Source organism: Symphalangus syndactylus, chromosome 2 (assembly GCF_028878055.3).
Source record: "Symphalangus syndactylus isolate Jambi chromosome 2, NHGRI_mSymSyn1-v2.1_pri, whole genome shotgun sequence".
In the NCBI taxonomy this organism is placed as follows: Eukaryota; Metazoa; Chordata; class Mammalia; order Primates; family Hylobatidae; genus Symphalangus; species Symphalangus syndactylus.
The window spans coordinates 136,155,952-136,172,500 of NC_072424.2; the positions used below are offsets into that span (position 1 = coordinate 136,155,952).

At 41.1% G+C, this 16,549-nt stretch overlaps 1 protein-coding gene across 8 annotated transcripts in view; it reads left to right on the plus strand.

Annotated features, from left to right (window-relative positions):
* The window catches only part of TULP4 (TUB like protein 4), a 287,410-nt gene that overhangs the window by 65,359 nt on the left and 205,502 nt on the right, over window positions 1-16,549 (plus strand). For 6 of the 8 annotated variants that reach the window (XM_055268119.2, XM_055268155.2, XM_055268209.2 and 3 more), the window contains one exon: window positions 10,233-12,447. In XM_055268119.2, coding sequence (XP_055124094.1) covers window positions 12,196-12,447 — 252 coding nt within the window. In that variant the 5' untranslated portion in view covers window positions 10,233-12,195. Of the gene's footprint in view, window positions 1-4,204; window positions 4,230-4,979; window positions 5,065-10,232; window positions 12,448-16,549 lie in introns of those variants that run through there. The other 2 variants (XM_063632632.1, XM_055268198.2) reach the window with 2 other exon arrangements.

Below are 16,549 nucleotides of genomic sequence, written 5' to 3' on the forward strand. Positions count from 1 at the left end.
ATGCGCACGTCCCTTCCCTGTGGTTTTTATTGTCAGTATTCACACGAAGTATAAGTCTCCTAGTGGGCACCCAGACGAGATTGATGATCTCCTGGTGAAACACAAGCATACCCTCTTCCCCGTGTTATAATTGTTCCAGGTTCCCAGGTATTGGTTTGGGAATTTTTCCATAACACTGGCTTGCCTTCATTTAGGGAGAATTTTTTGCCTGTTCAGCTGCAGAGTATGTCTTTAGGAACATTTAGAAAGTTTAAGGTAAACAATGCTAAATGTAACTGGGAGTGGGGAGTGGTTAAATTATGCTTTTGTTTGCTCAGACTGTTTGGACAATTGAGTTTTTAAAGTGCAGTTGGCACATTCCACCACAGCTTGTCCCTGAGGATTGTAAGGGATTCTGGTAATATGGAAAATTCCCCATTGTTGCATAAATAAATCAAAAGCCTTACTAACATATCCAGAGGCGTTGTCTGTCTTTATTTGATATGGAAGCCCCATAACTGCAAAGCAAGAATGCAGATATCTTTTAATATTGGCCGTGCCTTCCCCTGTTTGGCAAGTAGCCCAAATAAAACCTGAAAAGGTGTCTACAGAAACATGTACATGTGAAAGTCTGCCAAAGGAGCTAACATGAGTCACGTCCATTTGCCATAAATCATTAGGAGTTAGGCCTCTGGGATTAATGCCAGGTTCTTGATTTGGAAGTACAAAAACTTGGCACTGAGGGCAGTGGTGGACAATAAGCTTAGCCTCCTTCCAGGTGAGAGCAAATTTATCTTTTAATCCAGCGGCATTGATATGAGTGAGATTATGGAACTCCTGAGCTTCTTGGATTGCAAGAGACCAGTCAACCTTATCGTTACCAGCAGACATGGGTCCCAGTAGAGTGGTATGAGATCTAATATGTGTAATATAGAAAGGGTGTCTGCATTGGCGAATGCCTGTTGTAACCTTGAAAATAAAGAAGCCAATTCAGAATTACCAATATGTTTGATAGTAGCGGTTTCTATATTTTTAGTGGCATGTACAACATAAGCAGAATCAGAGACAATATTTAAAGGCTTGGGGAAATCCTGTAAGGCAATAATTACAGCAATTAACTCTGCCTTTTGAGCAGAGGTATAAGGGGTAGAAATAAGCTTGTCTGTAGGACCCACATAATCAGCATTTCCGTTACTGGAGCCATCAGTGAACACTGTGATGGCCTCAGGAATGGGCTGATCTTTGGTCAGTCGAGGGACCACCCAAGAAGTCATTTTTATAAAATCAAGCAATTTGTCTTTTTGGATAATGATTGTTAACAACACCGATAAAATCAGCCAAGTGAATTTGTCACAGTGTGGAATGTTGAAAAGTGGCCTGAACTTCGAGTTGATTTAAAGGAACCACAATTGAATTCGGATCAAATCTGGAAAATTTAAGTATTCTACACTGAGCTTGTCCAATTAGGGTGGCCATTTGGTCCAGATAAACAGACAAAGTTTTTGACACAGAATGAGTAAGAAAACACCACTCTGCTAAGTCATTATGTTGAACTATTAGCCCAGTAGGGGAGTGCAATGAAGCGAAAACCAGAAGCTGAAAAGGCTGAGATGGCTGTACCCTAGACAGCTGGGCAGTGTGGATTCTTTCCTCCATGAATTCCAGTTCCAGTGAAGCCTCAGGGGTCAAAGTCCTGGGACTGCAGAGATTGGAATCTCCACGCAGCGTAGAAAACAAGTTAGACGGCGCATATGTTGAAATGCCTAAAGTAGGTCTTAAATAATTAATGTTACCTTAAAGTTTTTGGAAATCATTTAAGATTTTCAAAGAATCTCTCCTAATCTGAACCTTTTGAGGTTGAATGTATTCTTTATCGAACACCATTCCCAAATATTGAACAGGAGTGGTCTGTTGAATTTTATCCTGAGCGATGTGTAATCCAGCCTCTGTAACACGATGGCTCAAAAATGGATAACAGTCAATTCTTTATCAGTGAGGGCAGCAATTAATATATCATCAATATAATGAAGAATATAGGCCTGGGGAAATTGAGCTCAAACTAGTGAAAGCACCTGTCCAACATAAAGCTGGCAGGTGGTAGGGCTATTCAGCACTCCCTGAGGAAGTACTTTCCATTGATAACGAGCTGCAGGCTCTTGATTATTGATAGATGGTACAGTAAAAGCAAATTTTTCACAATTCGATTTATGTAAAGCAATATGAAAGAAATAGTCTTTAAGATCAATAACTATGAGAGACCAGTTCTTAGGTATTAAAGCAGGGGCAGGCATGCCGGGTTGGACGGCTCCCATAGGTTTAATTACAGCATTAATGGCCCTTAAATCAGTTACCATCCTCCACTTGCCTGATTTCTTTTTTACTAGAAACACAGGAGACTTCCGGGGGAGAGAGAAGTTTCCACATTTCTAAGTTGTAACTGTTTAGCAACCAATTGAGTTAAAGCCTCCGGAAGCGGCTACTGCTCAATTCAGACAGGTGTTTCAGATTTTCATTGTAGGGAGGCATAGCAGTGGCTGTCATTGAAAAGGATGACCTAACCCAGGCCTCTTCTACAGTAACTTGAAGAGGTTTAGTATTTCCTTCATGTCTTGGACCGAGACCGAGTCTGGGAACAAACCCCATGTTTTCCCTTATATGTTGACTGGGAGCACTGTAAGAGTTATGTGGAATATTAATTTCAGCCCCCCATTGTGTCAGCAAATCTCTACCCCAAATATTAGTGGGGATTGGCGTGATATAAGGCTGAATTTTACCCTTTTGACCCTCAGGGCCAGTGCAATGCAAGATAAATGTGCTCTGGTGAACTTTATCAGCTATTCCAATCCCTCCTAGTTTGATGTTAGTGAGATGTTTAGGCCAAGAGGAAGGCCATAAATCAGAGGAAATAATAGAAACATCAGACCCAGTATCTACTAGGCCCTTAAACTTTTTTCCTTGAATGAGTATGGTGCAGGTGGGCTGTTGTTCAGAAATTCTATTAATCCAATAAGCGGCTTTTTCACCGTTGGAGCCCATCCTAGGGCCCCTTGTCTTATCTCCTTTGTTTAAAACAATATTAGGTAGTAAAAGTAATTGAGCAATTGACTTACCGGCCAGAATGGAAACAGGAATTTCAACGTAGGTTCTATTTTCCGATAAGTGTCAGCCGGCTGAGAAATAAAGACAGGCAGTATAAAGAGAGGAATTTTACTGCTGGGCCGCCGGGCGTGACATCACATGTCAGTAGGACCGTGATGCCTGCCTGAACCTCCAACCAGCAAGTTTTTATTAAGGGTTTCAAAAGGGGAGGGATTGTAAGAACAGGGAGTAGGTACAAAGATCACATGCTTCAAAGGGTAAAAAGCATAACTACTAATAAGGGTCTAATAAAGACCACATGCTTCTGAGGGAACAGGACAAAGGGCAAAAGCAGAACTGATAAGGGTCCAACAAAGATCACAAGGCAAAGGGCAAAAGCAGAACTACTGGTAAGGGTCTGTGTTGTTTTCAGTTTGGAGTTGATGTAAACCCTGCTGCTGTGAATACTTTGTATGTGAATACCTTAGATCTACCTCCCCTTGAGCACTCACAGAGAGTGTGTCTGGTGCACACACTCAGGAGTGGGAATGCTATTTGCAGGGTATTCACATCTTCAGTAATACTGGTAATACCAAACTATTTTCCAGAGTGGTTGCATTCTTACAACTTGTAATGAATATATTTCTGTTAAAATTGTGTAAGTGGAAAATATCTTCCCTAATTTATCTCCAGTCTCTAATGTTAATTCAAACGATTTAAAAAACAAAACAAACCAAAAATGCTTTTTTACCTCTCCACTCCTGATGGTAAATTTTATCTGTGTTGGTGGGAAATAGGAATCAGATAACACAAAATAAATGGTAGTGAAAATAAGTTAGAAAGTAGAATATCTAATTGGGGACAAGAGAGGGAGAGAACACAGCACAGGGGCCTTGTGTATAATATTAATAATATTAATAGCTGTTTAACAAAGATTTATTGGTTGATTAATCTATGAGTGTCTAATGTACCTGATACACCATCCTGTCCCTAGGTTGAACTTTCCAAGCAAGTTCTGGGGCACCTTCTTTGCCATTAGAACTGGATCGTATGGAAGCTAGAGTGGGAAGCATCTTATGTGTTTCATTACTGGCATCTAGAACCCTAGCAGGTCATTAATTCAATTGGACACATGTATTCTTTGGTTTAAGATTCTAATATCCTAAAAGCAGGTATGAGTTTTATACTGATATACAGGAATGTTCTGAAAATAAGCTGTAATTATTAGAAATAGGTTTGTTTCTAATAGTGTCTGTGGAGGTCAGCATTGTTTATTCTTAATGAAAACACCCAGGATTGCCCTTGGGCCTGTGTTACAGTGTTCAGGGTAAAAAACATCATAATGACAAGCTGAATAATATTTACTTTCAATCTGTTATTGAAATACTTTATATGAATAGTTGCTTTTTAATCAACTTATCTCATTTTTAAAATTGAGGGAAAATATATATACCGTTAAATTTACCAATTTTACCTTTTTTTTTTTTTTTGAGATGGGGTCTCACTCTGTCACCCAGGCTGAAGTACAGTGGTGTGATCATGGCCCACTGCAGCCTTGAGTTCCTGGGCTCAAGCAATCCTCCCACCTCAGCCTTCGAAGTAGCTGGGACTACAGGTGTGCACTTCCATGTCTGGCTGATTTTTTTATTTTTTGTAATGACAGGGTCTTGCTATATTGTCCATGCTGGTCTGAAACTCCTAGGTTCAAGCCATCCTCCTGCCTCAGACTCCCAATGTGTTGGGATTATGGATGTGAGCCACTGTGCCCAGCCCATTTTTACCATTTTTAAAATGTACAGTTCAGTGGTATTAAAGTACATTCACATTATTTTGCAACCATTTGCCTCCAGAACTTTTTCTATCTTACAAAACTAAAACTCTATACCCATTAAACACTAACTCTTTATTTCCCCTCCCCTCAGCCCCTGGCACTCACCCTTCTACTTACCGTTTCTATGAATCCTACTACTGTCTACTCTTGGTCCCTCATATCACTGGAGTCATAAGGTATTGGTCTTTTTGTGACTGGCTTATTTCACCTAGCATAATGTCCTCAGAGTTCATCCGTTTGGTAGCATGTATCAGAATTACTCTCCTTTTTAAGGCTGAATGGTATTTCATTGCGTGTGTGTGTGTGTGTGTGTGTGTGTGTGTGTACATATATCACATTTTGTTTACCCGTTCATCCATCAGTGGACATTTGGGTTGTTGCTGGGTGTGGAGGCTCACACCTATAATTCCAGCCCTTTGGGAGGCTGAGGTGGGAGGATTGCTTGAGCTCAGGAGTTCCAGACCAGCCTGGGCAATATAATAAGACCTGTCTGTACCAAAAATTAAAAAAAAAAAAATTAGCTAGCCTGGTGGTATGTACCTGTAGTCCCAACTATTTGGGAGGCTGAGGTGGGAGTATAGCTTGAGCCTAGGAGTTGAAGGCTGCAGTGAGTTGTGATCACGTCCCTGCACTCCAGCTTGAAAGACAGAGAGAAACTCTGTCTCAAAAAAAAAAAAAAAAAAAAAAAAAAGTCATTTATGTTGGTTTCAAATTTTGGCTACTGTGAATCATGCTGCCATGAACATTGGCATACAAATATCTGTTTAAGTTTCTGCTTTCAATTTGATAGTTGGTTTTTAATCATTTTGTACCAACCCCCCTTACTAGTGTTGATTTGACAATATTCTTATCATTCCTTGGAAACTTAATCGGTTTAGTTACTATTCTCGTTTTCTCATCTTTATGAGAAAAGGCAGAAAGAAAGGAAGTGAAATGTCCAACACCACTCATTTTTGTTAATGGTATCGATAAAATTGGCACCAGCCTTTCAGTAATTCGGATGCTTTGATTGTTCTTTTCTGTTAGATTTTTGTATCCATTATGCATTTTGAATCATAATAAAGTGGAATTTAAAAAAGAACTGCCATATTTGTCTAGCATATATGGCGTTTTATGATTCTAAAGATATTTTTAAAGTTTGGTTAAAAACCTTAACAGTATATGTGAAATGGAACACTGTGCTTTTACTGTGGAAATTTATCCTATATGCCTTAATAAAATAGTTATTTAAGATTTACATTTGGCTGGGCATTGTAGCTCATGCCTTTAATCCCAGTACTTTGAGAGGCTGAGGCAGGCAGATCACTTGTGCCCAGGAGTTTTCGAGACTAACCTGGGCAACACTGGGAAACGCTGTCTCTTCAAAAAATACAAAAAGTTAGTCGGGCATGGCGGCGTGCGCCTGTAGTCCCAGCTCCTCAAGAGGCTGAGGTGGAAGGATTGCTTGAGCCTAGTTCAAGGGAGGTTGCAGTGAGCCAAGATTGCACCACTGCACTGCAGCCTGGGTGAGAGTGAGACCCCTTCTCAAAATAAAGAAAGAAGGAAAGATAGATTTACATTTTAGAGAGTTAGTATATGTCTGTGATTTTTGAACTTTTTTGTTTCGGGGCTCCTTTATATTCATAAAAATTATTGAAGGTCCAAAGGAACTTTTGTTTTTGTGGTTATCTGTTGATATTTACCATATTAGAAATTAAACCTGGCTGGGTGCAGCAGCTGACACTGTAATCCCAGCTACTTCGGGAGACTGAGCAGGGGTGGATCACTTGAGCCTCAGAGTTCGAGACCAGCCTGGCTAACGTGGCAAAACCCTGTCTCTACACACAATACAAAAGTTAACTGGATGTGGTGGTGTGCACCTGTGGTCTTCAGGAGGCTGAGGTGGGAGGATTTTTTTGAGCTCAGGAAGTTGAGGCTGCAGTGAGCTGTGATCACACCACTGTACTCCAGCCTGGGCAACAGAGTGAGGCTGTGTCTCAAAAATATAAAATAAAACTGATAAATTAAAAAATATTCCCTAATTTATTAAAAACATAAACCCATTAAATAAGTTATATATTTTTATGAAAACAACTGCTTTTCCTAAAACTAAAACATTTAATAATAAGAGTTTATTGTTTTATATCTTGGCAGCAATATCTAATGTCTGGCTTACTTAAAGATGGCTAGGTTCTCATATTTGCTTCTACATTTAATCTGTTGCAATATGTCGTTTTTGTTGAAGTATATGAAGAAAATTCAGCCTCACACATATATAATTGGAAAAGAAAGGAGGATTTTAATAGTCTTCAGATAATCATGGATATTTTTCTTTGATAACCACACTAAAATTCAACAAGTGGTAGTTTCTCAAAGGTTAGTTGCAATATAGAATTTGAATGAAATATATCAGTGAATTTTTCATCCTTGGTTACATTAAAATTCATTTGTCTTCTTTGCACTTTTTTTGTTTTGTTTTTGAGACGGAGTCTCACTGTCACCCAGACTAGAGTGCGGTGGTATGATGTCAGCTCACTGCAACCTCTGCCTCCTGGGTTCAATTGATTCTCCTGCCTCAGCCTCCCGAGTAGCTGGGACTACAGGCACCCGCCACCACACCCAGCTAATTTTTGTATTTTTTAGTAGAGATGGGGTTTCACCATGTTGGCCAGCCTGGTCTCGAACTCCTAACCTCTGGTGATACCCCTGCCTCGGCCTCCCAAAGTCTTGTACCTTGAATGGATCTTTTACTCAAGTATAATTTCTATCATCTTTGTTGGTCATTTGGAAAATATTGGTTTACCAAGTATGTGAGTCTTCCAAATATTGATATATAATGAAATATGGGATAAAAAATAAAAAAATTCACATTTATTAACATCACCCCCAGTTACATGGGGAGCTCACAAGCTCATAGTGATGAGTGCTGATTTTCGCAAAAGTCTAAATTTAACTTGAAAGCTCAGTTTTTATTTTCGACAACAAATTCTGTTAGTTGTTTTCCTTAAAGTGGCAGGCTTACTTTGTTTATGTTCAAGAAAATGTCGGTCAAATATCCCAGCTGGAACAACCATAATTTGTCATTCATACTTTTTAGTAAACTTGGGGTATTAGCCCATTTCCATTACTATAAGGAATACCTGAGACTGGGTAATTTATAAAGAAAATTGTTTTAATTGGCTCATGGCTCTGCAGGCTTTACAGGAAGCATGGTGCTGGCATCTGCTTCTGGTGAGGCCTCAGGAAGCTTACAAACATGGCAGAAGGTGACAAGGAACTAGCGTGTCACATAGCTAGAGTGGGAGCAGCAAGAGAGGTGGGAGGTGCTACACTCTTTTTTTTTTTTTTTTGAGACGGAGTTTTTCTCTTTCACTCAGGCTGGAGTGCAGTAGTGCGATCTTGGCTCACTGCAACCTCTGCCTTCCAGTTTCAAGCAATTCTTCTGCCTCAGCCTCCCGAGTAGTTGGGATTACAGGTGCCCACCATCATGCTTGGGTAATTTTTTTTTTTTTTTTTTTTTTTTTGAGACAGAGTCTCGCTCTGTTGCCCAGGCTGGAGTGCAGTGGCGCAATCTGGGCTCACTGCAAGCTTCGCCTCCCGGGTTCACGCCATTCTCCTGCCTCAGCCTCTCCGAGTAGCTGGGACTACAGGCGCCCACCACCACGCCCGGCTAATTTTTTGTATTTTTGGTAGAGACGGGGTTTCACCGTGGTCTCGATCTCCTGACCTCGTGATTCGCCCGCCTCGGCCTCCCAAAATGCTGGGATCACAAGCGTGAGCCACCGCGCCCGGCCATGCGTGGGTAATTTTTGTATTTTTAGTAGAGACAGGATTTCACCATGTTGGCCGGTCTGGTCTCGAACTCCTGGTGCTACATTCTTTTAAACAACCAGGTATTGTGAGAGTTCACTCACTATCAGAAGACAGCACTAAGACATTCATGAGGGACTGCCCCCATGATCCAAACACCTCCCACCAGGCCCCACCTCTAACATTGGGGGTTACGTTTCAGCATGGGATTTGGAGGGGCCAAACATTCAAACCATGTCACATGGTATTCCATGAAAAAAGCAAGCAGTTCATTTTGCAACTTAAACTGTATAACACATGCTTTTTCCTGGGACCACCATGGTGCTTCAGTAGTCCACAGAAGTACTTTATGTGTACCTACTATTTTGGGACACAAGGGTATTAAAAACCATGTACTCAAGGGCTGATATTTAATAAAATTAATAATTTTTACTGCCGTATCAAAGATGTTTTTAAGTGAGGCTGTTTTTTTTTTTCTTTTTTTTCAATCTGTGACTACTGGTGCAGTTGGTACCTCTACCTTGATTAGTGTTAAAGAGCTTGCAGTTTGACCCACTGTTGATTTTGTACCATAGATACAAATGTGAACATGGAAGAAGGCAAATTATGTCCTAGTATTATGATGAAAGTAGGGTCTTTTGCTGGGACTTGATGCTACAGGCCAGTAGTTCTCAAAGCCTGGTTCCCTGACCAGCAGCATTAGCATCTCTTGGGAGCTTGTTAGAAATGCGAACACTTGGGCCCTTCCCTTGCAGTGTTCAGTTCCTGTGGGGTGGGCCTGGGCTGCTTCAGCTGCCCCAGGGGACTGAGAGAGTCTGCTGAATTTGACAAAGGCCACTCTGCCTTCTGGAAGGACTGGCAGGGCCGCAGGGCTGGGAGGATGAGTAAGTTAGGGACAGAGTGTTCTCGTGTTTGTAGAGGATGTGATGCGGCCTGGACTTCAGGCAGTAGGAAGAAGATGAAATGGATTTGCTAGAGAGAGATTCTCTAGAACTTTATTGCTGGTAGACAACTTAAAAGCTTAGAAAACAGCTGCGCTTTGCTGTGAGACCTGCCAGCCATCAGGGACGGATGATTTTTAAAGGCCCTTACTGCTTTGTGTCTTGAGGGAATATCTTTTATTAATCGTAAAAAAATCAATCTAGATAACTTGCCTGAGTCATTTCAGTCTCCTTTTTGAGGATGCCTGCTTAAACAGTGACCATGGTCTCTGGAGGGGTAGAGTCTCACATTCTGAGTTCAGAGTCTTAGAAAGTACAGTTCAATGTGGAAGAATGGCAGTTATGATTTCATTCAGATGTGCCCAGCTGCTGACAAACTGAATACCACGATCAGTGGCAGGCAGAACTCTCATGTGTTGTATGTTGTCTTGAGTCTGGTGAGGTGTATCCTTTCACTATTGGATTTTACCATTCAGTGCAGCCAGTAGCTCCATTTGATGTTAAGTGTAAAGATGGGTCTCTCATTTCAGTTTCAGCAATTATTCTTAAAACTTTTATTTTTCAGTGTTTTAAAGTTTTTTAATTTTATATCTTTTTTTTTTTTTTTTTAACAGATTTGTAAGACTCCAGGGCCCCCCAACCGTGAATAATCTGATGGTTCCTGAAATGACTGGGGAAACAGACGCTTCGTATGGCAGTTGAAGAGTGTGTGTCTATGTGCATTTAAAACCTTCTTTCTGTACTTACACATTCACACGGGAAGACAGGCTTATTCTTGTGCACACTTGAGAGTTTTACAACTGATGAAAATTAATTTAAGAATCAGATGGAGCAACTTGACACCACTGGGCTCAGGAGCCCGGGGAGAAAAATATATCACTAATGGCCAATTTTCCATATGGTCTGCATGGGTAAAGAAAGTCTGCAAAAAGAAGAAAAAAAAATTTGCACAGATTAAACCACAAAAATATTCTGCAGTTTAAAGAAGGAACTAAGTGAGAAGGTGACTGAGAAAGAAGTGTGATTTCAAACATTGCAGCGGCTCACACAGTGTTTGTTGCACTTTATTTTTCAGTGGGTTTGGTGATTTGGACGGATTAAAATTCTAGACTGAAAAGTAACTCCTACTGTGGTTATGGCTAGAGGAAAGCAAGTTCAAGTATGATGGGATAAGTTTGAATAATGAACTGATTCCTTTCCCCATCTTAATTAACTGTATTTGAGAAATTTTAATTTATTATTTCCCCCTTTTTTTCCTGCATCTATAGGATAATATTGTAAAATAGCAATTGAAACCAATAATTATAAAATAAATATCAAGGAAAATCCAAGCAAAGCTTTCTTTTTTTTGGACTAGTGGTGTGGTGTTTGGAGACAGTCTCTGAATGTGAACAGGAAAGCACCCATCAGCAAAACACGATCACTCTCTAGGGAGACAGTTGGGGGAATCTGACTGGCTTCTGCTTTTGTTTTAAGGGATTATCTTCCTTGTCAACTCCAAGAAGACTTGTGTATGAGAAGATTACCTGATGGACTTAATTCTAAGATTAGCTTTTTTCATCAAGATGGAAAAAGATCTTTAGGAGCAGAAAAGGGGAGTGCTAACTGGGGGAGCGAGAAGGGAGACGAGCAAAGAAACAAAATCTTGCAGCGTGGCTCTGTTTTGTCAGCAAGAGGATTTAAGACTCACCCACGGCAAACACTGGGACCACTGTAAGAGCGCTGGAACATTCTGCCTCTTGAGTGAAGGGGCCTTCTTTCTAGCCTCTATGGCACTGAGGGGTGCGCCGGCTGGTGGAGGAGTAGTCCGATGGAGCCCTGCGTTCCCCGGGGACACAGGGCCAAGCTTTGAGGTGGAAGGTTTCTGGTTCTGAAACAACAAGGAGAGAGTCTATTTTTCTTCCTAAAATTTGGACTCTTGTCTGCACAAACTCTGGTCTGTTTTACACGGTTTGTGTGCCTTTTTTTCCCTTTATGCAATCTTTTTCAGCTTTAGCAGCAGAAATTTGTCTAGTTCAGAAAACATGCTAGAGGGTGGCTTCAGAAGGAAGATGATCCTGTGTATTCTGTCTCTGCATCCGAACTTTTGAAGAAAAAATTTGAGCTAGAGGGATTCTTAAAGCCTTAAGTTACTTGAAATCTATGTATTTGCAACCGTTTGTCTCTGGAATCATATTACACTAAACTGGAATCTCAGGCTGAATGAGAATAACCAAGTGAAGTAAAAAGAAGAAAACCGTTTCTTGATCACCACTTAATTTAACGATGCTCTTTCTCCAAAGGATCAGCACGTTCTTCCTCTGAGAACTTGAAAATAAAAATGGACCCCATGTTTTTTTAAGCATTACCTTTTCTTAGAAGACTGCCATCATCTTTTATAGAGGAATTTTTTCACTATGCATTTGGTGGATCTTTATAAAATACTGACCTTCTAATTAGATTCAAGTCAGTCTTAATTAAAGGGGGAAAAAGGCAACACAAGTCAACCACAAAAACACATATACCAATGAAAGAAATTGGTTTAAATTTCACAGCATTAGCATTACTTTTTAGGTAAAACAGTTCATTGCAGAAAGTATGTATGCAGCAGTGGAACATGGGCCTGTGCTTTGCAGCGACTCCAACATCCTGTGCCTGTCCTGGAAGGGGCGTGTCCCCAAGAGTGAGAAGGAGAAGCCTGTGTGCAGGAGGCGCTACTATGAGGAAGGCTGGCTGGCCACAGGCAACGGGCGAGGAGTGGTTGGGGTGACTTTCACCTCTAGTCACTGTCGCAGGGACAGGAGTACTCCGCAGAGGATAAATTTCAACCTCCGGGGCCACAATAGTGAGGTGAGCTGTGGTTTTGTTTCACTTTTTGGTCACTTCCAGTGGTGTTTTTGAGCCCCTTGTGGACTTGAAACTTCCTTCATTTCAGTTTCATAGACTTGCTGCCAAGTGAGACTTCCCATGCTGTGAGTTCTGCCTCTTATGCACTGGCAGAAAAGATGCTAAGGTGGACACAGTTCACAGTAGGCTGCCCCTCCCCAAGTGGGTCAGTTGTCCCTGGCACCCCTGCTGTCTTCTCCCTGCACTGTCTCTCTTAGAGGGTCCAGGCAGTGGGAAGACGCCCAGCAGTAGGGAGGCCAGGGCGCTTTCTAACCAGGGTAGGGGGTTAAATTAGATGATCCTAACCAACTTTTCTTGCTCCAAGTCTACATGGCAAAGAGTTATTACCCCCACCCCTGATGTCCCACTGACAGTGTGAAAAATGAAAGTGGTGCTGCCTTTACCTTGCACAGTTAACATCTACGTTCCTTTGGTGATGGCTTAACACTTGGCTTGTATGTTTTTGTACTTGGAGGTAAAGAAGTAGTTAATGGACAAAAACCATAGTTTTTCACATGTATAGGGTTTATTATATTGAGGGTATTATGCCATATATTTGTACATATAGATTCCTCTGGGCTTCTAAAATATAAGCAGTGGGATTATGAAATTCATGCAACCAACATTTATTGAGCATTACTTAAGTGTTAGGCATTGTGTTTTAAAGAAGAGCGTGATTGATAATTTCTTGCAAAGTTATGCTTGTATAGCACCTTCGCAATATTCATGTTTTACTCTTCACTAGCTTATTTGGGTGTTTTTAAAATGAGGAATCCATGACTATTTCAGGCATCTTAAAAATGTCATTAAATGGTTATTAAATAGCTATTGTAAAGGAGCAGGAATATTTTTCAAGTATAGGTCTTATACAAGTATAGGTGGCTTATAAACAGTAGAAATTTATTTCTCACAGTTCGGGAGGCTGAAAGTCTCAAGATCGGGGGCTAGTATGGTAGAGTTTTTGATTTCTTCTTGGTGGAAAGAGGATGAGAGTGTCTCTGAGCCCTCTTTTATGAGGCCACTAATCCCATACATGAGGGCTCCATTCTCATGACTTAATCACCCCTATAAAGACCCTACCTCTTATTACCATCACCTAGGGAGATTCACCATACAAATTTTGGGGGCACACAAACATTGAGATCATAGCAATGTAAACATTCAGTAAAGTGCACTAAACTTAACTCTCGATTATTTTTATATGCAGTCACCCATGTAAGCGCCAACAATATCAAAATATAGAGCATTTCCAGCACCAGTTACAGGTACTTGGTGCTCCTTCCCAGATTTTACATTCTGTCTTAATCCATTCCTGCTGCTAAAACAAAATATCTTAGACTGGGTAATCCATAAACAACAGAAATTTATTGCTCACAGTTCTGAAGACTGGGAAGTCGAAGATCAAGATGTTAGCAGGTTCAGTGTCTGGTGAGGGCTCTCTCCTCCATAAATGGCACCTCGTTCCTGTGTCCTCACATGGTGGAAGGGGCAAGGGAGCTTCCTTGGGCCTATCTTATAAGGGTAGGAATCCCATTATGAGGGCAGAGCCCTCAAGACCTGATCACCTCCCAAAGGCCCCACCTCTTGATACCACCACATGGGGATTAGGTTTCAACATTGAATTTTGTGGGAATGGAAACATTGAGATCCTAGCACGCCCCTCCTGAGAAGTAACTCATATTCTGACTTCTGTCACTGCTTAATGGAAATGGAATCCTTCATTACATACTCTCTGTGTCTGGCTTCTTTCACTCAACATGATGTCTGTGAGATTCATCCCTGTTGTGTATATTATTAGTTTGTTCTTTTTAATTGATGTGAATTTTCCACTGAAGGAAGATACCTGGTGTTTTTCTTCTCCTGTTCCTGGGTATTTGGATTGCTTCCAGATTTTGGCTGTTATGACTAATGCTGCTATGAACATTTGTGTGCGCGTCTTTGTATGGACCTGTGCATTCAGAAGGTGGAATTTCTAAGTCATAGTGTTGCATGTGTTTAGGTTTAGTAGAAATTACCTGTTTTCCAAAGTGGCTGTACTATTTACACCTCATCATCAATGTATGAAAGTTTTAGTTGTAAGGCCAAGAGTATTTTGAGATTCATTTTTCCAATGAGTTTGTTAAGAAGCTTCTTTTGAATTTGAACTTTTTCCATTAAAAAAGTCATTTTATGCAAGAAATTATGTTTTACAAATAATATATTGGGCATATACATATAGGCATGCACACATTATCCCCCCCACACACACACATATCTGTACCTTTGAAGTGGATCCTCTTCAAAAATTTTTTTTTATTCATATGTAACAAATTACTCCAGACTTGGTGGCTTAAAACATTACCCATTTTTAGTCTCACAGTTCTGTAGTTCTGAAGCCCTGTTATGGTATGTCTGGGGCCTCTGCTTAGGTCTCCCAGGCTGGGAAACGTGGTACCAGCCAGGACTGCTAGCTCCTCTGAGGCTCAGGGCCTTCTCCCAAGCTCATTCAGGTTGTTGGCAGAAATCAGTTCCTTGTGGTTGTAGGACTGAGGACCTCCGGTCTTAGAGGCCCTCACTAGTCCCAGCCATGTGGCCCTCTCCACAGCATGCAGTTTGCTTCTTCAAGGCCAGAAGGAGAGTATCTGCTATAGCTTCAAATCTTTCTGACTTTCCATGTCTGAAAAATGGCACCCCTGAGCCGGCCATGCTCACCTCCACTCCTGGGGAGGGGATTACACTGGGTGTGCACACCAGGGGGTGTGGTCTTAGAATTCTGCCTACCACAAAAGAGAAGATTCTAATTCACAGACAGTGGTCTGGCTGTCTCACTGCTGAAACTGTTTTGCATGATTTTTCCACATTGCATTTTTCCTTTTTTTGGTTTTTTTTGAAGGGTACCTGTGCACAACGTGTAGGTTTGTTACATAGGTATACATGTGCCATGTTGGTTTGCTGCACCCATTAACTCATCATTTACATTAGATATTTCTTCTAATGCTATCCGTCCCTCTGCCCCCCACCCCACGACAGGCCCCCATGTGTGATGTTCCCCGCCCTGAATCCAAGTGTTCTCATTGTTCAGTTCCCACCTATGAGTGAGAACATGCGGTGTTTGTTTTTCTGTCCTTGTGATAGTTTGCTGAGAATGATGGTTTCCAGCTTCATTCATGTCCCTGCAAAGGACATGAACTCATCCTTTTTTATGGCTGCATAGTATTCCATGGTGTATATGTGCCACATTTTCTTAATCCAGTCTATCTTGATGGACATTTCGGTTGGTTCCAAGTTTTTGCTATTGTGAATAGTGCTGCAATAAACATACGTGTGCATGTGTCTTTATAGTAGCATGATTTTAGGTATATACCCAGTAATGGGATGCCTGGGTCAAATGGTATTTCTAGTTCTAGATCCTTGAGGAATCGCCACACTGTCTTCCACAATGGTTGAACTAGTTTACAGTCCTACCAGCCGTGTAAAAGCGTTCCTATTTCTCCACATCCTCTCCAGCACGTGTTTTCTCCTGACTTTTTAATGATGGCCATTCTAACTGGTGTGAGATGGTATCTCATTGTGGTTTTGATTTGCATTTTTCTGATGATCAGTGATGACGAGCATTTTTTCATGTGTCTTTTGGCTGCATAAATGTCTTCTTTTGAGAAGTGTCTGTACATATCCTTTGTCCACTTTTTGATGGGGTTGTTTGTTTTTTTCTTGTAAATTTGTTTAAGTTCTTTGTAGATTCTGGATATTAGCACTTTGTCAGATGGGTAGATTGTAAAAATTTTCTCCCGTTTCATAGGTTGCCTGTTCACTCTGATGCATTTTTACTTTTAGTTAATTTCTGTTCCTCATATTAGAATCTGTTCCATTTGGCTGGGCACGGTGGCACATGCTTGTAATCCCAGCACTTTGGGAAGCTGAGGCAGGAAGATTGCTTGAGCTTAGGAGTTCAAGACCAGCCTGGGTAACATAGTGAGACCCTGTCTCTACTCTCCCCCACCTCCCGCAAAGAAAAGAATATGTTCCATTTACTGAATGCCTGTCAAGTAGAGTGACCAACTCTCCTGGCTTCTGGGATGTGGGACTG